Source organism: Cnephaeus nilssonii (genome assembly GCF_951640355.1).
Source record: "Cnephaeus nilssonii genome assembly, chromosome: 2".
In the NCBI taxonomy this organism is placed as follows: domain Eukaryota; kingdom Metazoa; phylum Chordata; class Mammalia; order Chiroptera; family Vespertilionidae; genus Cnephaeus; species Cnephaeus nilssonii.
The window spans coordinates 61,897,888-61,921,185 of NC_137073.1; the positions used below are offsets into that span (position 1 = coordinate 61,897,888).

Consider the following 23,298-nt stretch of genomic DNA (forward strand, 5'->3'; position numbering starts at 1 on the left):
GCAATGAAAGCTTTTCTGAAAATGAAATGGCCTTCTTTTAGAACTCTGGAATCCTAAACTACCAGACATTTCAGGAACTATTTTGGCTGAAAATGAGATGAGAGATTTTTCTTTTTCATAATTTTTATTACAGTGGAAGTGGTTTTTTGTATTTCTAACAGTTTGACAAGAGCTAATTACAATGCGCTCATCTGTTTTGCGGACTAATTTGAGCCATCGGGCATCAACACCATAGACATGCAGCAGCATCGCAAATGATACGCATGCTTCCTTTGCTCCAAGAATTTGTACTTGCTATAAAAGAAAACAGATTTGGACAGCCCTGAAAAAGTTGGGCTTGGTTTGAAGAAAACATTTCAGAATTACATTAGAGCTGGCCTACAAGTGAACTAAAAATACCTGCTCATCTCAGTGGTCTTGGCCCAGGGCCTTTCCTTTTACTGTAAAAGTCAGGCTGTTTGAACAGTTGGAGTTCGGCTTGCTTGCTGTCTAAACTAGTGTTCTCTGATAACTTCTGTTACCATTGAAACACAAGCCCTGTTGCTTTTAAAAGAATGTGTAGAGGCATGGAAAATAGCCAAGAGAAATGTATACTTAGTGTGCAAACCTCTAGGCTTCCCATACAGTAACTAGACCACTTAGACCTGTTAAGAAATGGGAGAAAGACATTCATCAGTAAACATTACACAGCAAGGGTAAAAGATGGAGTGGAGTAAAGGAGGCTGTTAAAATCAGCCTAACATGATTATTTGAATTGCAAAGAGAAATGTTCAGACATAGCTAGAGCTGCTAAACATAACTCTTGAAGTTTTTCCAGAACAGAGGGATTGGGGGGAATGAGACCAGTGAAGGAGAAAATTAGAAAATTATAAGACAGAATGGGAGATGAAGTTTTTTCAGAAGCTGGTAAGATAGCTGAAATATATGATATTATTAAGTCTTAAATCTATTTCGGAGGGTGAACCTTTAAAAACATGCTCTGACTTTGGCTCTGTGATTTTAAGATTGAAATGAAGATATTAAATCTGGACAAAGAATAGCCAGCAGTAACTGCTAAGTTACATTATGAAGGATTAAAAAGATCAGAAATCAGTAGTAGCCCAGGGAAGATATTCATGATAAGCTGGATATGTCTGAGTGAGATAATTTGAGCGGGGATGAATCAGAATGGTACCAACTATCCCAACACTTGGCAGAGTGCAACCTCCTGCTTACCAGCTACTGTACAAAAAGCAGTCACTATCATTGATCATCTGCTTTTTTAAAGGTATTCCTCCTGTTCAGTGATATAGAAAGGGGAATATAAAGACTGCAGGACTAGTTTTTAAGGTAACTTGTATCACAGACTTCACTAACATGTGTTTGGCTTGTAGCTGGGTAGCCTATTTTCTGGCACAGTATACAGAACAGAGGGAGTTTCCCCCCATGAGCAACTCAGTGCCAGCTGTTGCTCTAAATATTGTACCTGTTCACCATAGAGATAGCTTTAATGCCAGATTTTAAGCTTAGAGAAAATTTTACGTTTTGTACATCAGTAAACACTGGTATCAGATTTGCATGTCTAGACATAGCATTTGCACACACAAAGAGGGAAGTTGATCAATAACCTACTTTGAAAATAGTAATGGTTACAGATTTATTTCTTTAAACATGTAAAAGATAACTATCTTTAATAAGCTCTAAGAAATCTTTACAGAACTTCTACAGTCCTAGAAAATATGTAGAAATGGTACATTTGCATGACAATATCCCTAAATATCACATTTAACCCAGCAATTCTGTTAAATGATGGTTTGTGAATTTAAAAAAGACATGAAGGAATATCAGAACATTACATAATGATTGGAATAGAATGGGGGGAAAGGTGATTTTTCATTGGCACTGGAGGCATAAATAAGATAAAAATTGAGAAACAACATTAAAATGCTTTTTTTTTTTTTAACTCAGAAAATAATTACAGCATGGACTATTTCTTACCTATACTAGTGAGATGGTCATGGGTCCTTCCAGAACCTGTTGGATTCTAGAGAAATGGGAAACCAGAGAAACACAAGCTCCAATGAGCTTAATAGCCTTAACTCATCCTATATAATAAAGAGCCTATATAATAAAGAGGTAATATGCAAATTGACCCTCACACCCTCACACAAGATGGCTGCCCCCATGTGGTCAAAGATGGCTGCCACATGATGGCCAGCAGGGGAGGGCAGTTGTGGGCAATCAGGCCAGCAGGGGAGGGCAGTTAGGGGTAACCAGGCCAGCAGGGGAGGGCAGTTGGGGGCAACCAGGCCTGCAGGGGAGGGCAGTTGGGGGCAATCAGGCCAGCAGGGGAGCAGTTAGGCATCAATAAGGCTGGCAGGGGAGTGGTTAGGGAGTGATCAGGCTGGCAGGCAGGCAAGTAGTTGGGAGCCAGCAGTCCCAGATTGTGAGAGGGATGTCCGACTGCCGGTTTAGGCCCTGTGGGATCAGGCCTAAACCGGCAGTCGGATATTCCCCGAGGGGTCCCAGATTGGAGAGGGTGCAGGCTGGGCTGAGGGACAATGCCCCTCCCCCCCCCAGTGCATGAATTTCGTGCACTGGGCCTCTTGTTCTTACATGTTTCTTCAATGTAGTCCTTAAAGTGTTTTTTTAAGAGGGCTTGTTACTTGATACCAGCAACCTCTTCATAAACAAAATAATACCAGTTCACCAATTCCACTTAATTGTCCATATTTGGTCATTTATAACAATAAATATGTGTTGATCTATAACCTGCAAGAATGACTTGGCATGCAGCCTGATTTTGAATTTCTATGAATGATAAAGCTATTAAAATGAAAAAACATAACTGTGTTTGGTACCATGGTAGGCATTACAAACTTCTAGGTAAAGTACTAATTTCTAATGAAAGGGACCTCAGAGAATCAACATTCTCTAGGCATCTATAAGCATTTGTAACTTTCATTCTACATCCAAACTTTGACTAATATTAAACTCACAACATGGCAGGGATTTCTTATCAGTCATTCATGTGTGGTTGATGTGATGCTCCAGTTAGACATCCTCTGGGCTGAGCATTTTGTCAGCTTCTCAGAGCAAAGCCAGTGCCTTTCTTCTGTGACTGATAAAAATGACACAAAATATCCGTGCAACTTGTAATCCGAGTCAGAAAAATAAAATATCTAAATAAATAAACTACTTCCAAAGCCTTCTGGCTGACAGATTTTATTGATATAATATTTCCATCAAGGAAAGTAGTGTGCATTATGCTGTCATTAGTTGATAGCACCATCTTTTAAGTTGTTTTGGTCCATTTTGTTGTGGGGATTCTTCAGTAGGTTTTTCCATGGGTTGTGAGTAAGACATCTTGAGATGAGTCCTATCTAGTTGCTTTAATAGATGGAGTCAAGCCATATTTTTCGAAAAGGCATGAATCTTCTAAGATTGTGGACTTGAATTTTCAGATAGCAACTTCAAAAATGCAATATAGAATTTCACACAGTAAGGAACTGAGACTTTCTGATATGTATTTTATAAGTAGTCTCAGTAAATCTGAGTAGACAATGATTTTTAACACTATCATTAAATATACGAGCTGAGTTATAGTATATGCATTTGATTAAAAGCTGTGCCTTTGACATCAACCCATTATTTCACTTTTTCTAATCCTAATCATATACTCATTCTGTCACCAGAACAGGCATAGATGGTTCTGCTGGCATAATTCGTCTAATTAATATAAGGAATAATTTGGTAGAGAATGTACTTTGATTTTATTTTTCTCTAAACACATAAACCACACACACACACACACACACACACACACACACCAAAACAAAAGTCTTGTCAGTTTGGTATCTCGTTGAAACTACTCTAAAAGCAGGCAGCAGAGGGAACCATGTCAGTTCTCATCCTACATAATAAATCCTATATAATAAAAGGCTAATATGCAAATTGACTGAATGGCAGAACGACTGGTCACAATGACACACACTGACCACCAGGGGGCACACGCTCAATGCAGGAGCTGTCCTCTGGTGGTCAGTGTGCTCCCACAGGGGGAGTGCTGCTCAGCCAGAAGCCGGCTCATGGCTGGCGAGCACAGCAGCAGTGTTGGGAGCCTCTCCCACCTCCGAGGCAGCACTAAGGACCCCTCGGGGGATGTCTGACTGCTGGCTTAGGCCCACTCCCCCCAGCCGGTGTACATCCCCCGAGGGGTCCCGGACTGCGAGAGGGTGCAGGCCGGGCTGAGGGACCCCCCTCCTTAGTGCACAAATGTTGTGCACCGGGCCTATAGTTCTAATTGAAAGAGAGGAGAGGAGCCACTGTCTATGAACATGTATATGAGCATGATAGGCTCCATGTGTCATTGGTGGCATGACCACAGGAAACAGCAGAACAAGTTGGAGTGCTCTGGTGGGTCTAAGGTTGTCACCAATTCCCTGCTACTGTTTATTTTAGAAAATTGTCCAAATCAAAGCCTCTCTTCAAAAGAGCAACAGGTCAGCCCTAGCTGGTTTTTCTCAGTGGTTAGAGCAACAGTCTATGGACAACAGGGTCGCGGGTTCAATTCCCAGTCAAGGGCTCGTACCTGGGTTGCAGGTTTGATCTCTAGCCCCTTCCACTCTCTCTAAAAATCAATTAAAAAAATATATCTTTGGATGAGGATTAACATCACCAACCTCCCCTCCCCCCACAAAAAAAAAAAGAAAAAGAAAAAAAGCAGTGTATCATACTTTAAAATAGCCTTCACAAGTCTATTATGATATATCATGATATTGGAACTAGTCAGGTTAATTTGCCTATCTTCTCTCCCTGTTGAATGGTGGTAGTACAGACTTTAGAACAGGTGGTGATGCCATCTGGCTATTTAAATCAAGGTGAAACCACCCCCTTCCTGAAGGTGCAGTTGTGAAAACTCTAATGATGTGTGGAGCCTGATGTAATCTAAAGGGGAGTAGATGGCAGAGAAGGTTCACCTCCAGTTCTTCAGGCACATTGTTAAGAAATATTAAACATTAATAGATGGAAAAAGAGAATCTAGTGCAAATGCTTATGAGTGAGTGCAGTTTTCCCCTCTAATACTGTTTTACTCTAAATCCTTACGTCATAATTCATGTCATCATCTAGGAAATATATCTAGCCTTCTCTGTTATAACTTTGTGTGTATATATATATATACACACACATATATATGTATATACATATATACATATATATATATACACATATATGTATATACATATATACATGTATATACATATATACATATATATGTATATATATATACTGTTTATTTTTTTCTAATTGTAGGATTGTCTATGTGAGAAATTGTCAATGTTTCTCAAAGAGGAGTATTAGCATTTGGACAGCAAAATTTCTCCTTGTAGTGGACTGTTCCACAGCAAATGTCGTGGCCCTACTCACTAACTGGCAGTACCTCCTCTTTCACACCATGCATTAGGAAAACTAAAAACATCCAAACATATTTCCATGTGCCCTTGGAAGAGAAATGTCAGTACAACTTTAAAATGTTTGAAAGTTGACCCTCTTTCCTTCCTTCTCTCCTTTCTTTCCTTGTACCAAAAGAGTTTAAGAAGGCCATTGATGGGATTAATTCACAATAGTATGTTCATTTGCTTCTTACTATTCTCTTCAATCATGTTTTTCATTTAGGAATTTTACAACCTCGATGATGGCCTTGTCCCATCTATATTTGAGGTCTCACTTGACATTCTCTAGCTTTCTTCTTTAAGGATAGTCTTATTGGTAGAGGTGAAATTGTTTCCTTTTAAGGATTGATTAATTAATTAGTTAATTAAAAATAACAAGTTTTTATATATTGCTGGATACCTCTAAGTTTTTATTTTTTAAAAGCATTGCTTGGTCCCCCAAAAGCAAATACTATTTATTATCTTTCTAATTTGAGGCCTTTCTCACATCAGAGAATATTTCTATACCAAATGTTCTCTGTTAGGTTACACATATATGTATTTTTAAATATATTTCCTCATTTTATTTTATCTGAAAAAGGTATTTCTTCATTCTATTTTATCTGAAAAAGACATTGTTGAATAATGAAGCAGAGAAACATCAGAAAGTGAAGGTTGGGTGAAAAATGGGTTAATACTGTGAAGGCCTGGGTGTAAATGTGTTAAGGAAAAAATGAATTGAAATTAGGGAGGAAAAAGATTTTCTAAAAGGGCCATGAAATAATTAATTGTTTTGTAGGAGATGGCCTTTCCATGTAGGCAGAGAATTTTTTCTTCACTTCTTTCTGAAGAGACAGTCAAATAGAGAATCTCATCTCTTAATTAGAAAGAAAAATACTCATCAAACACATCTCATCACTGGAGAGCTAATGATCCACAGCTGTTAGTCTGAAAGGGCAGGCTTTTTCCTGAACAGTAGGAAGTGTTAATCATTTTGGATGAGATTTCTTTTTAAAATATACTGTAGTTTGCAAAAGAATAGGATATTCAATATTCCAACTTAAATGGTTTTTTTGAAGTGCGCTCCCCCAGGGATACTGTCATATGTCGCACCGAATGATCATTGAATGCAGGCGTCTTCCACTGGACTTCAATGAGGCATCAATTGATGGGACAATGTGAATGGCCAGGCCTGTCTGGGACACTAAAAACCCCAGACTCAAAGAAATAAAAATCATGCCTGTCTTGCACCTACTAAGAAATGTTGTTATAAAGTCTTAATATTTCAAATTGTTCATGTACTTTGTATATTTACCTGGTTTAAACATGAGTGAGAAGCCTTAGCTCACCTTAATTAAGCTTCTGAGTAGAAAAGGTTCTTTTGTTTGTTTAATCTTCATGTGAAAAGGGCTTTTTTTTTTAATCTAAAAATATAATTGGCTCATTCATTTTCCAATCTTTGCCTTTACAGCCACCTTGCTAACCCTCTTCTAAACATTTTGGACAGAAGAAAACCCCATTTAATAGAAACTTTTTGAATAGCCAACTTTTGATTATTAAAAGTCAAGTGGAAGAATGAAAAATAAAAGGGAGGGGGGAGGATGAAATTGTCTTCACAAACCTTATTTCGACCATTAGTTTTTTACCTCTTTTTCTTACCAAACAAATTTTACATAGGAAGTGGTATTCCATTTCTTTCCACTAATGAAAAAGTAGTTATCCCAAAGTAAGATGAAGGAAAAGGAATAGAGGAGCATAAATCTACAAGTTGAATAATCAGCTTCTAAATAATTGATACCTCCAGGACATCGACATTTGCTGTCAAATCCTTCTCCTTAGAAGCAGTAGAGCATTGTGGGAAGAGCACACTGGGTTGGGAATCAGAAGACCTGGGTCTGCCACTCAGCAGAGGGTCGGCTTCCTCATTTGTAAAATAAAGATAGTATGCCTTCCCAGCCTTCCTCTCGGGACTTTTTGCCTACAGTTCATTCTGTGCAATGTGATATATGATACTTGATAGGACAAATTATGTTATTTACCTTTCAGTACATTACAGATTTTCCAAAAAGCCATTCTGAGTAATTATGATTTAAATGTAGATTGCTCATAAAGCCTGGTCCAAATAGATAATGAAGGATTGCATTTTGTGACATTGATGCTAATAGCATTGGCAAGATAACATTAATTTAGATAAAAGGTGTATGTAGATTTAAAGTGAAAAAAAAATTATAGACAAGAATTGACATTTATAAAACCACTAGTTCAGAACAAGATTCTTTTATATCTAGGGGCATGCGGTTGTTAAAAATGGTTAACATTTAATAACTTAATTGTTTCAACTTCAGAGTTCACAAAACCCACACTGCTTGCTAATGCCATTTACTAGTAATAATGAGTTTCTGTAAAGATCTGGGTTTTTTATTAGTAAAAATTTTAACTGCAGCCCCTGTGTTTAACACTTAAGACTTCCTTCCAACAAACTCCTTCCTCCCCCACCACACACATTCCTCTAAGGAACACCACCATCCTCTTTAACTGCTCAAAGAACATTTATTATACTGACTTATCTTGTATTATTAGTTCACAAAATCTCTGTGATTTTTTAGAAAATTTTAAATATGGAAAACATTAAGTTGATAGTATTTGCACTTACATAGTACTTTGAGTTAAAATATTTTCACATATAATTACATCACCTCTTTCCTACAGCCAACTTGTGAAATAAGCAGGTATTATCATCTCCATTTTAAGGTAATAGACTAAAATAAAGGAGGATAACTGACTTGCCCAAGGTCCTATGATTATCAAATAGCAGAAATAAAATTAAAACCACTTTTTCAGGCTTCTGGTCCATACCACATTGTCTCCTTGGAGAAAGAACATGTATCAGTTAGCTTTTGCTTTATAAAACAAAAACACTCCAAATTAGTAGTTTAAAGTAACTACCATTTACGTTGGGATGATTCTTTGGGTCAGCAATTTCGACCAAGCTCTGCTGGTATTTCTTCTGTTCTCAGCAGGGCTCACTCCTGAATCTCTAGTCAGCTTCTGGCCAGTTAGGCAGATTTACTTCTGGATGCTGTCTGGCTCTCATCTGGGGACCTGGAGGCAACTGTGCTACATGTATTTTGCCATGCACCAGGCTAGCCTGGGCTTATTGACATGACGGCTCAAGGTTCTAAGAGTGCAGAGGGCAAGGCCTATTGAGAAAGTGCTTTTAAGTCTCTGTGTTCCTATTTGCTAATTTTCCCTTGGCCCAAACAAGCCATGTGCCCAATCCCAGTGTCATTATGGGAGGGCATTACAAAAGGCATGTACACAGGGAGACATAAACAAATGGGGTCATTACTGCATGCAGTCACCACAATATAAATATAAAAATACTGAAAATGGCACTCATCACATCATCCTTTCCTGCTGTAGTTGACATGGCTTCTTTACCTTAGCTCTTATGATTGAAACAACCATTATCTATAGATTCTAGGGAGATATAACAAAAGTGATGAGTTGCAAAGAGGGCCAAAAGTATTATGTGTAGTATGAGCCAATATATTCCTGCTTATAATAACACTGCTCATTGAACATCTTCTAGATGCCAGGCACTAGGCTAATTCCATCTCAAATCTTCAAAGTCAATACTATAATTTCCATTTTCAGATGATAAACTAAGAGAAATCTAGTGACTTGCCCAAGGCCACCTAGCTAGTGACTAGAGAGCTTGGATGCAAACATGGGCCTGATGCAGACATCCACGCTCTTTCTGCTACACCACACTGCAGCACAGCAGCTCCTGAGGGATCCCGTGGTCAGGGCTGGAGGTCCAAGGCAGATTGACAGAGAGCTTCTAACATCCGGGATAATGGGTAAAACTCTCAGTATCCGTTTTCTAATGAAGGAAGTTATGTGTACTTATTACCACTTGACTAATGTCTTATGAAGATGTTCTGTAGACTTCTAATTGAATGTTATAACAGCTACCTCGTGATTTAAAAAAGAAAACCACTGAATTTTTGAAATAGTTTTAGTCTCTACTGAACAAGGATAACTAATGTAGGGCTAGGTGTTTCATTTGGAATGGGGGCATGAGTTCCATTAAAGTAAAATGTAGGTAGTGCTCTGTTTACTTACTAAAAGCATGGGGGGAGAGAGGAAAGGTGGGGAGAATATGACAGAGAAAAAAAAATGAATGAATGCCATGGTGATGGACTCAAAGGAAATTAAATACTGTACAAATGAGCAAGAGTCCTTATTACCTAACTTAACAATGAGAAAATTTAGAATCCTCAAGTTCTCTTTCCATGTCCCATGCAGGCAAAAACGGGTTCTGAAAGTATTGGGTCAGGATAAATGCTAGGCATTTTATGGTTTTTATTTATAGTCTATGGATGTGCCAGTAATTTTGTTGTAATTCTTTGATTTTTTTAACCTCATTTTAGCCCATTATATCCACCCACCCACCCAAATGTATGAAAAAGTATAATCAAGGACATCCTGCATTGTCTTGGCCTCCCTGGCTTTTCTCTGAGCTGCCTTCTTTCTCCTGTGGTCCTAAGAGTTATCTTGGCTTTTTGTAAGAAAGAAGAGAGGATCAATATTCGTGCAGGTGGGGCCCAAGGAGAAGAGAAGCTGTGTGTGGAGAGAATTAACTAAACAATGCTCTTCTTTCTCTGAAAGCTCTCTTTATTAGGAGATCACCCACCCACCCACTACCAAGTATGAGAAACATCACTAATACTATAGTGAATGGTTGCTTTTTTTTCTTAGCAATCTGAGTCTGGAGACCATATCATTTCTTAATTTGAACACCCAGTATTACTTAGCACATAATAAGTGTTCAATAAATTCATTTTATTTTTAACATATGAACTTTTGAAGTCTGCAGCTGGATATTCAGAAAGAAAAAATGCCTTTGTATTTAGAACTTATTTAAATACCATGTATGCATGTATGTATATATGTATTATGTTTTTATTTCTATCCCGCTATCACCTCCCCTTTGGCAACTATCAGCTTGTTTTCTATGTCTATGGGTCTACTTCTTTTTTGTGTATTCATTTATTTTGTTTTTTAGACTCCACATGAGAGATCATGCTGTATTTGTCTATGTCTGACTTTATTTAAGTTAGCATAATACCCTCTAGGTCCGCCCATGTTGTTGCCAATTACTAGATTTCATTCTTTTTATTGCTGAATATTATTCTCCTGTATATGTATACCACATCTTCTTTGTCCATTCATCAACTGATGGACATCCAGTTTGCTTCCATATCTTGGCTATTACTATTAATGCTGCAATGAACATGGGGGTGGGGATGGGGTTCATGTATCTTTGCAAATTGGTGTTTTGTTTTCTTTATTTTTTTTTCTTCAATTTTTTTATTAAGGTACTAGCATTCCCGTTGCAGGAAAAATCCTGCAATAGGGTTTCCTGCTGCACTCTACCCCGCCCTGCCTGCTCTCTTCCCTTGTCCCCCGCCCCGCTTTCTCCGCCAGCCCCCCTGCTTTTCTCCCTTCTCCCCTGGCCCCGCCTCCGCTCCTCCCTTCTCCTCCCCCCGGCTTGCTTGCTTCTCCGCAGCTTTGCTCCCTTCTGCAGCTCTTGGCTTCTTTCTACTCTGTCTTGATATGCAAATTAGCCGCTATCTTTGTTGGGGTAATTTGCATACTCATACTGATTGGTTGGTGGGCGTGGCTTGGCTGGTGGGCGTGGCTTGGGCATAGCGAAGGTGCGGTCAATTTGTATATTTGTCTATTATTAAGTAGGATTATATGTGTACATATCTTACCATTGCCCCGCCCCACTCTCATATATGCCCTCACCCCCCAGAGTTTTGCGTCCGTTGGTTATGTTTATATGCATGCATACAAGTCCTTTGGTTGATCTCTTATCTTCCCCACCTCTCCCTAACCTTCCTGCTGTAATTTGACAGACTGATGCTTTTCTGCCTCTGTATCTATCTTTTTTTGTTTTCTTTAGATGTATACCCAGAAGTAGACTCATTGGGTCATAAGGCAGCTCTATTTTTAATTTTTTAGGAATCTCCATACTGTATTTCATAGTGGCTGCACTAATGTACAGTCTTCTCCCATTCCGTAGGTTGTCTTTTCATTTTGTTAATCAAAATGAAAACTTTTAGTTTGATTTAGTCTCATTTGTTTATTTTTTCTTTTGTTTTCCTTGCTTGAGGATAGATATCCAGAAAGACATTGCTAATGTCAGAGTTTTCTGCCTAGGTTTCCTTCTATCATTTTAAGTTTAACATTAAAATATTTAATCCATTTAGAATTTATTTTTGTATATCATGAAAGAAATGATCAAGTTTCTTTTTCTTTTTTTGTAATTATGTGTCTAGTTTTCCCACCACCACTTAGTGAAAAGGCTATCTTTACCTCATTGTGTATCCTTGCCTCCTTTGTCATAGATTAATTGACTACATAAGTGGGGATTTATTTCTGGGCTCTATTCCATTGGTCTGTGTATTTGTTTTTTGCCAATACCATACCATAATGATTATTGTAGTTTTGTAGTATAGTTGATATCAGGTTGTATGATACCTCCCACTCTGTTCTTTCTCAAGATTTCTTTGGCTATTCTGGGTCTTTTGTAGTTCCATATACATTTTAGGATTAGTTGTTCTAATTCTGAGAAGAATACCATTGGTGTTTTAATAAGTGTTGCATTGAATCTGTATATTACTTCAGGTAATAAGGACATTTTAACAATATTAATCTTTCCAATCCATTAGCTAGGTTTATTCTTCCATTTGGTTGTATCTTACTTCATTTCTTCTATGTATCATAGTTTTCAGAGTATACACTGGTTTTTTTAAAAGATATTTTCAACATCATGGGCTCCCTGCTTAGTTACCTAAACAGTAGATTCTTAAAAAACACACAATAGGAAAAGAAACTATTTTTGCACTGCCAGTTCCATAAAACTAATGCAGTTTCTTCCTTTGGCTCCCTCCTATATTTTTCTCCATCCTGAGTTCTGGTGCTCATGTTGTGAGGGCATATCAATAACCACAGGTTTTCATGAGAAGTGTTGTGTCTGTTCTGAATACTATATTTTAAGAAAGCTACTGATGTATTGATTTGGATGTGATGAGAAGACATCTGCCATGTAGAATGTCAGAAACCACACTTTGTAAATGGTAGTTGAAGCAACTAGTAATGTTGAACCTGGAGAAGAAACTAACATGACAAATCTCTTGGTTTCTTATAGGATTATCATATAGAAAATTTACTCTATGCACATCTAGCCTACATCTAACCAATACATGGGCACTACAAGGAAGTTTATTCTGAGCAACAACGGGTCTCTAACATGAATGAGTATATATATATATATATATATATATATATATATATATATCCTCTTGTAATATCTACTCATTATATATATATATATATATATATATATATATATATATATCCCCTTGTAATATCTACTCATTATATATATATATATATATATATATATATATATATATATATATATATATCAGGTTAAAAATTATTAGGATTGGCAATACTTAACAAGGGAATCATATGAGGCCAAAACACACTTAGTCAAGTGAACGTCCCCAGAAAAAGCAACCATGTAGGAAAGACTGTGGTCAGACCATAATACACAAGACGGTTTCTGACTTCATTGAAAGGATAGGAGAATCTTTATGTGCCTCAGAGAGAAATTTGTTAGTGGCATTCCAAGTTGTAATTCTTTACATATTTTCTTGCAGTCACTTGGTTTTATACAGTGGCTCTACAGTACTTTTACTAATACAAATAATTAAGAAGACTTATGGTAAATGACTTGGAAACCCAGGATCCATTTATTCATTAATTCAGCAAACGTATTTATTGAGCACCCATTGTGCCTCAAGCACTGCTGTTCTAGGCTCTGGGGATAGAACTGAAATGAAAATGTATTAATCCCTACCCATAAGAGCTTATGTTCTAGTGATTACCTAAAAATTATAGACAAATGTGTAAAAAATTAGTATGAATTCTAACCAACAATAATTTCTCTTTACATGTGTTGATGACTGCCAAATTTACCTTAATTCACTACCTGAATAAATAATTATCTCTTAAAAACACATTTTAATAGAATCATAGTCATCAATTATAATTATACTAGAGGCCCGGTGCACGAAATTTGTGCACTGGAGGGGGTGCTCCCTCAGCCCAGCCTGCACCCTCTCACAGTCGAGAGGGGATGTCTGCCTGCCGGCTTGTTCCCCACGGGCCTCAGCCAACAGTTGGAGATCCCTCTTGCAGTCCAGGACCCCTCGCTCCTTACCGCCTGCCTGCTCACTGTTCCTTAGTGCTGCCATGGAGGCAGGAGAGGCTCCTGCCACCGCCACTGTGCTCACCAGCCGTGAGCCCTATCTTTCTGTGTAGTTGTCTGTGAGCCAACTGCTCTCATCCTTCTCATTTAGGGTGAGCAGCATGTGAGGGCAGAGCACACTGTCGTGGAACGCAGAGGGCTGCCTGGAGCTGAGGGGAGTGGCCGGGCCCACGGGGTGAGAGGTGGACACAGGGACGCTATCTCACCCAATTATGGGACGGGCTGGCCAGCCTTCATCTGCCTGACCCCACCCAGGGAGGGACCGAGCAAGGTGTCCGCCTCTCCATTCTCCACCCTTCCATCTGTGACACCTATCACTTTTGCCAGAGTAACATAAGTGGGTAAAGTCAGGGCCAAACTGGGCCAATTCCTCATCCAATCTCTCTGAGGTGCGTGGACAGGGTTTGTTTTTTTTTAAGCCTAAAGGACAGTAGTCTGTTTCCATTCTTGTTCTTTGGGATTTTTTAATCGTCGGATAAAAGGATACGTACATTGGGGCAATCCTCTCGAGATACAATATTCCAGTTGCATCCATGTGATGATGACAGCACCCCTCAGAGGGAAGGAGCCGACAGATGGGGAGCAGGGAATTCTGAAAATGAAAGCCATGACAGAGATGCTAAGCCTTTCCTTCACTTGTCTGACACCTCTCTTCAGGCGGCCTGCAGGCCGGGCATCTGCTGGACCTTTACCACTTGATGTCCTGGCAGGCTGCCCTGGGGGAGTGCTCCCCACCCCCGCAGCCACTCCTGGTGCAGCTCCTGCACATGGGTGCTGGTCTCCGGGGGCCACACTGGGATGGCAGCGTAGATGCCTTCCATCTGCCACAGCAGTGCCCTGTCCACACGCCCGTCCTCACCTGGGCCTGGCCCCTGCCACTTAGGCATCCCTGGCGCAGGCCAGGACCTCCACGAAGTGGCAGGGGACTTGCCCCTCTACAGCTTCAGGACCACTTCTGGATGTTCCAAAAGCCGTAAGCAGCCTCAAAGCGTAGCAGAACTGCTCCATCCCTTTCAAGGGTGACCTCCTGGAAGTCTTTGTTCCTCAGGGTGCGGTAGGTGAGCACCCCCACGTCCTCGTTGAACAGCTCCTTGGCCACGTGCCTGAAGATGTGCGCCAGGTACCAGTCGGAGCCGGCACCCTCGTGGAGCCTCACCTCCTCCTCCTTCACGTCTCCAGACAGAGTGTCCACAGCGGTGTCATTCGAGGCAAGGTCACTTTGCTCCATAATCTGGACAATTTCACCTGAGGTTAACACGCAGTCAGCACCCTGGGAACTATGCAAAGCTCTGGGAACATCTTCTCAAAGGGCCTCCAGTTTCTTGTCATAACCTGGGGCCACAATGACGTGGCAAATCTTATCTGGGGACAGGTTCTTCTGTCTGGCAAAGTAATCCTTCACCAGAGAGCCCATGATCTGCTGGGGAGAGACTTGGCCATGCAGAGGTGGGGGGTGATGGGGTGACCCAGCATGTGCTCTGTATATTGGACCCAGCCGGGGCAGGTGGAGGTCAGCATGGGTAGCCGGGGCTCTTCCTCACGGTGCTGGCAGTACCGATGCACAAATTCCTTCTGACTCTCCAGGATGCTAAAGTCCGCGGCTATCTTCATGTCAAAGACAGTGCACCCCAAGGCTTTTGAGGAAGCCGCAGAGCCTTCTGGATGCATCAGTGACACTGAGGCTGAATTTAGCAGCAAAATAAGGCAGAGACTGAGGACACACGGACTCTGCCAGCACCTTGTGCTGTGAGGTATCACATTTCTTATTAAGGTTCAGAACACGGAAGATGTCCTTGGTGTTCTGTTGAGAAACTTGGACTCCTTCCTCTGCGGTCACACAACTATCACATACCAGGCAGTCACTCAGAAATATCTTGGTATTGGCATTGATTGGAGTCTGAGGTTCAGGAGGAGGGACCAAGTGGTCTGCCTTCTGCCTGCCCGCTCACCAGTCACTGCTGCCATGGATTCATCAGAACCTGAGGGACCCCGGTTCCCCAATTAGCCATCCCCTGATCAATGGAGACTGCTGTTCAGTCATCCGTCCGGTAGTTTAGGTTGTGACGGCCCCTGGCTTTTTTATATTAGGATCATCTTTATAAATATTGTATCAATTTCAAAAATAAAAGGGAAATATTTCTTTCTCTGGAAATCTTTTTACTTTTCTGGTGAAAGAAAAGATATGGCTCATGTTTGATGCATTGATATATTTGATTTTTTTTTTTTTATTCAGGAACTTGAATCTATAGTTGCCATGTAATTCTATCCAAAATTTATTTCTTGGGTTACTAAACCATTATTTATGCTTTTGGTGTCTATTTGGCTCATGAATATCAAATAATTCAGTAAAATATATAATTTTCAAAATTTAATGTCACATTTGAAAAACCCTGATGATACAGTAATATCATAAAGTCACTTTAAACATTAGGGAAAGTATGTTAGAGATGGTTAGATCTATAGACCTCTGTTTAGAAATGAAAACAGTGAGGTAGAGTGACTTTCTAAGGCTCAGAATCTGTCTTCTGACCTTTAGGGGTCTGTCCCTCCACATCTCCACATAGGCTCATTTTCTCTGCCATTTGAATAGACTGTGGACTTGGCTGAGGTTTATTAAGAAGACTGCAAGTGGCCTATGCTGTTGTTCCCGACACTAGTGTTCTCAGAGTAAAGTTCCTACCCCTTCAGGTCTATCAAATGCAAAGTGTCTGTGTTACCATCTGGCTCAAGTTCCCAGTTCTGCTATGGTGCAGCTATATCCTAGCAGGCAGATGACTTTCTAGTTTTCACTATTAAAATATGCATTACCTGGGGATCTTAGTCAATAATTAACTTTCTGAGTTTTGTAAGGTATTGATCTCATTACACAATAATGTGTTTTGAGCACTTACTGGATGCTAAGCAGTGTGTGTTAAATCCTTAAAATGTTTCAGCTCTTTAATTCTGACAACCTCTCTGGTAGATACTCTTGTCATCCCCATTTTACAGAGGAAGAAACTAAAGGGGAAATATGCATGGCACCAAAAGATATAAGGCTAGTTAGCATCAGGAGTAGAATCTGGCTCTCAACTACCATCTGACTTAACATAACCTTAATTTAGCGGCAGCTGCCACAAACACAGAAAATGTCACTGATCTGTCCAGCATTATAAGAGCCTGGTGGGGATGTGGGAGAGTCACACTTTACAGCCAATGCTAGTTATTTGCAATGCAAATACTCTTAGAATGGCTCCTTCTGCCCACCTAGGTGAGTTCTTAATCTAAGGTGTCTCATAATTTAAAAAAAATCATTTATATACTTAGAGAAGTAGGTAGTTTTGAAATATAATAGAAATAGACATTTAAAAAGTTTCTTTGGCAAAAGTATTCTTTTTTTCAAAGAGCTTTTTGATTTCTATGGTAATGCTGAATGGTAAGCCAACCCTTTTTTTATACTTGTTGGTAGAGGTGCTTTTATTCATAATGTGAAATCTTTGAGGCTCTCTTGTATAGACTTGGTATTTTCATCTGCCTATTATGCTTGTGACATTGTATTATACAAGTGAGATTTTAAAAAAAGTCCTGATATTAAATAGAAATTCTTCCTTTATTATTAAGGCAGCTAGACCAGCTATTTCTGACAATGTAGTAAGACTCATTTTGCTCACTTTTTTTTTTTTTTTTACTTTATTTTGTTCAACATAACAATAATTTATCTGAAGGAGAAAAATTAAAATTGCCTCATGGACAATGTAATGATATTCGTTTTTCATTCATAGAAATGAAACAAAGTAAAACTCTTACCTGTGGCTTTCCAGAGGTCATTTGTGCTTTAGAAAAATGCCTACCAAGTTTTAAGGCTTTGTTTTCAAGATAAATCTTTCCGTTCTGAAACATTTTGTTTGTGGCTGTTTTTTTTTAAATGGAGTATTGATAAGAGAGTCCATTTAATGAAATTTAGAGCTGTCTCATCTTTTTCTCTCTCTTCTCTCTCCTCCAGCTTTTCCTCTTTGTTGTGTGGAACTTTGAGCTCTACATGATACCGCTGGTGTTGTTGTTACTATTGACATGGAACTACTTCTTGATAATATCAGGGAAAGATAACAGGCAACGTGATACAGTAAGTCTCTATTTTCTTAATTTGTCTGTGGTTTTGTTCTTGTCAGAGAGACTAGGAATAAGATTAACACTGAGTTTGGTTTTACAAACCAGAAATTCTGTCCATAAATACTCAGGTTTGGAGAAAAGTTTTTATCAGTTCAGAACAACTCTTTGGTTCTAACACAATAGAAAGTATTCAGTATTTCAACATTACTCATCCGGGTAGGAACAAAAGTCAGGAGCACACCAAAGAATGAGCTATGATTTTTAACTATAAATGGGTTCTTCCAAATGATTATTTATTTCATTCTCTTTGTTGTTGTTTTTGTCTTAATGAAAATTGAATTATGACATAATATCACAAAATTACTAGTGACCAGACCAAATGAAATTTATTTTATTTAAGGCATTTCTCTGTTGTCTGTCATTGGAACAAAGGAAGGATTGATGATGGTTGTTGGCCTGGAAAAATACATAAAGCACCTAAATTCAATATACATTCAAAGAACTATAGAAAACATACTTCTCTGTGTCAGGGTGTATTGGGATACCTGCTCAAGGATAAAGAGCTTTCATTTAACTTATACTGAACCCTTGCCCTGTCTGGCATTTTTGAAAGTTTTTAGGATGTGTGAGGCCACAGTCTCTCTCTAGAAAAGAGTTTTAGCTGAGAAGCAGAAGTTAGCCACATAATTACATTTGTTCTTCTGCCAACCTTCATTCCTCTTAGATTATCTCAGTTGCTATACCCATAGCAAACATACAACTTCAAAAAGCTTTCTCATATGTAAATAAAGGGGTGGGGGTGCTACTTCTCCAAACAGGACATTTGTAATTTGATAACTCCATAGACAACTGTTGATAAGAATTTACAGTTTTGTAAAACATGAGAAAACTTGGTAGTTAAATGTCCTCATCAGATTACATAGATTTTTTTTTTCACTTGCCATTAAGGGTCTCCATTTGATTTATAATCAGGACTTTTTGCCAACTACTGTGTCTATAATAATGCAGAGTTATTTGATCATCAGCTTAATAGCATTATGTGATATCTAACTATCTATCATTTATCTATCTATCTATATAAAAGCCTAAGCGACCGTTAGGAACAGATGACCAGCCAGTAGCTATGACATGCACTGACCACCAGGGGGCAGACGGTCAATGCAGGAGCTGCCCCCTGGTGGTCAGTGTACTCCCACAGCCAAGCTCCTGCGGTCCCTCCCCGCTACCGGCTGGCCCTAGTCAGCTTGATTGCTGGCCAGGCCAAGGGACCCCACCTGTGTACAAATTCGTGCACCGAGCCTCTAGTGTTATTATAATAGCACCATAATGGTTGCAAAGACATACATGTGACATAAAAGAATTTCCATTTTAAATAGCACAAGCAAAGCATACTTTAAATTATAACACAAGCAAAACATACTTCAAGTGATAACACAAGCAAAATATACTCTTTAAAATAATATTCTTCATCAAAATAAATGAAAAATCCTGATGCACAACCATCAAGTACATGGCAGAGTCCAACAACACCATTGTCTGTATCTCTCACTAGATTATAAATGTGAGGGAGGACAGTCTGTTCATCTTTGTACTTGCCACTGTCTCTAGCACGTGTTTTGCAAATTAAGAGATGCTCAAAACATTTTTATAAGGTTTAACAAACTAAATGTGAGGCTGCTAATAGATATTTTAATGGATAGACAGCATCAACAGACAAGAAGTTGTTATTATTGGCAAGGATTTTATGGATATATTTTTAAATCACACACTGAGAGACAAGCCCCGAATGCCATAAACATTGGTGTCGTGGGGACTCAGGTACTTTTGTCAATTAATACGGAATGTTTTCTTTAAGAAAATAGCACTGTCTCAGACAATTGCTTTCTTGTCCCATTTATTTCTGGGAGATTGTTGAGGGAGAAGAATATCCACTTTTCATTCAGTTGCCTTGAGACAAATTTGCAAATAAGATTATTTGCAAATAGGAAAATGTGGCAATTTAGTTTCAGCTTCCTAATCCTATAAGGGGGCTTATCTTCAATATGTAGTCATTAGTTTAAGTATTCTTAGTGAAAAATTCAGAAACTATAGACTCTTCTTGTTATCTTCTCTTGAATATACCTGCTCTAGCTGGAAAGGTTCACTTCTAGAGGGGAAATAATAAAATATAATGTATCCCCTTGTACTTAAAATTCCCTAAGAATTTTTATAAAGCTATTGAGACGTTATATATTATGTAAATTTTTCTACTTCCTTTCTCCCCCCAAAAATATAACTCCAAAATAGTATTTGTCAAATCTTTCCTTTTAGGCACATCTCTAACAGACTCCCCTTTTAAGCCATGGACAACATTTTATTCCCACCCAGCACAGCCCACTGCGAGACATTGAATAGTCTAACTTTCATGGGATGCCAACTACACCCCATAACTCCCAGTAATTGCCTTTTATTTGCCCCAAACACACATTTCCACATATTCTGTTCTTTCAAGGCCCCAGAGCAGCAATCACAGCGTTTCATTCAGCTTCTCATTCACCGGCTCAGTTGAGACCTTATGTAACTCTTAAATCCAATTTGTCTAATTATGTGTTTCTGCCATACCCAGCTGTGCATTTGAGCTGGTTGCTCCTTTTGAAAAGAAACCTGGATTATACTTTGCTGGTTGCAGATTTTATACATATACACATACACATATATGTACACATACATATATGCATACACATATGCATAAACATACACACACATATTCACATATATTCACACATATGTAAATTAAGGGAAAGTGTTTGTAGGTTTGCCATGCTGTGCTTAAGAGAACCTACGGCACAGTGCATAGCCCTGGTAGAAGAGTATTTTGCCCTAAGTCCTGATTGGTATCCCAAAACAATACAGAATTTTTTCAGCTTGTGTAAAATTTTTAGGGAATATCTGAAGTGTATTAGTCATACTGTTGGCTGGTCCCAAACTATGAAACTTTCTGTTGGGGAGGTGGAGCGGGGAGGCGGTAGAGAGAACGAGAATATGAATGAATTATAAATGAATTTTCTGTCATGAAAAACAAAATCGTCTGTACATTTGGCTGAGAAAAATTCAATTAGGGTGAAAATTGGAAAAATATATAAATCAAAATGACCTTCTGGTTTGTATAGCAAAGAGGGAAAAGAAAATATTTCTTACATAAGTTAAAAAGAGAAAAGAGCCCTCCCTTGAGAGAGGAGAATCCAGTCTCTGAGAATGAACGAAATGGGTTAGCCAAGCAGAGAGGGGTCTATTGCACCCCCTATGAGATGGGTATCATTATCACTACTTTACATCCAGGGGAACAGAGCAGAGAGGTTAAATAGCTTAGCCAAAGGCACACAGTTAGACAGTGAGAGAGCCGGTATTAGAACCTGTCAATCTGTGTGACGTGTGTACTGTACTCCTTACCACCAGTCAGTCACAGCTCGTCTTGGGGCTGTGGTTTGGTACATCCCAGGTCTCCCTGGGCACCGTTAGAGCAGGTTTCTCTCTTGAGTTAAAGAAAAGCACTTACTCTGTCTTCTCTACCTTTAAGCAGACGGATTGAAGGAAAACCCTTATTTTCCTCACTCCACCACCCCATATCCTTCTTACCTCCCGTACAGCGAAACGGAGCAGATATTTGTTAAGCAACTTTTATGTATCAGGTATTCTGCTAAGCCTTTTAGAGACATCATCTCTTTTTTTTGTTTGTCTTTAAATTTTATTTTTAAATGTATTTTTTTATTTTATTCATCACCATTTATCCCCTCTATGCCCTTGTCCACCTGCATCTACCACCCACCCTGCAATAACCACACTATGAGACATCATGTCTTTTGATTCTTTATAATAAGTGTGTCAAGTAAATTATTCTAAGTGGTTTTATCCTCATTTTACAAATGAGGAAATCAAAGACAATAAAGAATGAACTCCGTAGAGTAAGTGGGATGTGAACCCAGCGATGTCGTGTTCTGAAACCCTGGCTATTCCCATGGTACATGCTTGGGCATGACTTTCCCAAGGGATCACTTTCTAAGTGTCCAGGCCCTTACATGGAATCCCAGGTTTCTTGAAATTCCTTTTTATGAGATACCCAGTGACCTCTCAAGAACTAGTGCTGGTTATCTGTTTGATCCCAGGTGACCCCAATAATTTCAAAAACATTCATGACCTGGAGGCCTACCTTCCATCCACCCCGGTGATCATGGGAGGAGTAATTAAAGCTGAATCTTCACATTAGTAAATAAAGTCTTTGAATATCTCTGACATACAAACATTTTTCAACAGCACTTTTAAATTACACTTCAAAGGAACATTCATTTTTAACTGTTATGATATTCCTCCCACATAATCTCAGTTGCCTAATCAATGAAGACGTTAAAACTGAAGAGTAGGGTAGATCAATGAAATCATTTCTGACTCAGGATCTGACTGTGACACAAACTGAGCCAAAGTCTGCTTGCTAAAATACTTAGTAAATACTGAAGGGTTTCCTAGCTCCCTCAAATGGCAAAGACCTTGGTGCTGCTTTTCTCTGCTTGAGTATTGTTTTTTTGTTGGATCCGTTCCAATTAGGCCCAGAATACTTATCTCTAGAAATGCATACAACTTCTAAGAAGTGAATTTTTTTATATTTAAATATATTAATTAAAGTATATTAGGGTAACATTGGTTAATAACATTTTATATTATAAGTTTCAGGTGTACAATTCTATAATACAACATCTGTATATTGCATTCTATGCTCACCAGCAAAAACTCTAATCTCCTTCCACCACCATATATTTGAACCCCTTTGCCTTATCAACCTCCCCTTCCCCTCTAGTAACCACCATACTGTTGTATGTATCTATAAGGGTTGTATTTGTTTGTTGCTTTCTGTTTTATATCCTACATATGGGTGCAATAATATTTTTCTTGTCCTTTTCCACCTAACATTTCACTTATCATAATACTCTCAAGATACATCCATGTTGTGGCAAATGGCAATGTTTTGCCTTTTTTATGACTGAGTAGTATTTCATTGTATATATGTACCACATTTTATTCAATCATCCATTAAAGGATACTTAAGCTGTTGCCATGTCTTGGCTATTGTGATTAATGCTGCAATAAACATAAGGTACATATATCTTTACAACAAGTATTTTCAAATTTTTCTAGTAGACACCCAAAAGAGGGGTTGCTGGGCCACGTGGCTGCTCTATTCTTAATTTTTTGAGGAACCTCCATACTGTTTTCCATAGAGGCTGCACCAATTTATATTCCCACCGGCCGTGTACAGGGTTCCCTTTTCTCAGCAGTCTCTCCAGCATTTGTTATTTCCATCCTATTGATAGTGGCCATTCTAATAGATGTAAGATGGTATCTAATTGGGGTTTTGATTTGCATTTCCCCTGTAGCCAGTAAGGTTGAGCATCTTTTCATGTATCTGTATGCCTTAGGAAA

At 38.8% G+C, this 23,298-nt stretch overlaps 1 protein-coding gene and 1 pseudogene across 17 annotated transcripts in view; one reads left to right on the forward strand and one right to left on the reverse strand.

The window, feature by feature from the left end:
- MCTP1 (multiple C2 and transmembrane domain containing 1) overlaps positions 1-23,298 on the forward strand; it is a gene marked incomplete at both ends in the record, with an annotated part of 442,947 nt that overhangs the window by 333,216 nt on the left and 86,433 nt on the right. For 10 of the 16 annotated variants that reach the window (XM_079799000.1, XM_079799009.1, XM_079799010.1 and 7 more), the window contains one exon: positions 17,741-17,860. The exons of the other annotated variants lie outside the window; for them this stretch is intronic. In XM_079799000.1, the coding sequence (XP_079655126.1) occupies positions 17,741-17,860 (120 nt within the window). The remainder of the gene's footprint in view (positions 1-17,740; positions 17,861-23,298) is intronic. 16 annotated transcript variants of the gene reach the window in all.
- Positions 14,415-17,565, reverse strand: LOC307109832 (nuclear prelamin A recognition factor-like; annotated as a pseudogene). Its single transcript has 2 exons — positions 17,545-17,565; positions 14,415-15,658 (listed from the first exon to the last, which is right to left on the reverse strand). The product of its transcript is annotated as a nuclear prelamin A recognition factor-like (transcript).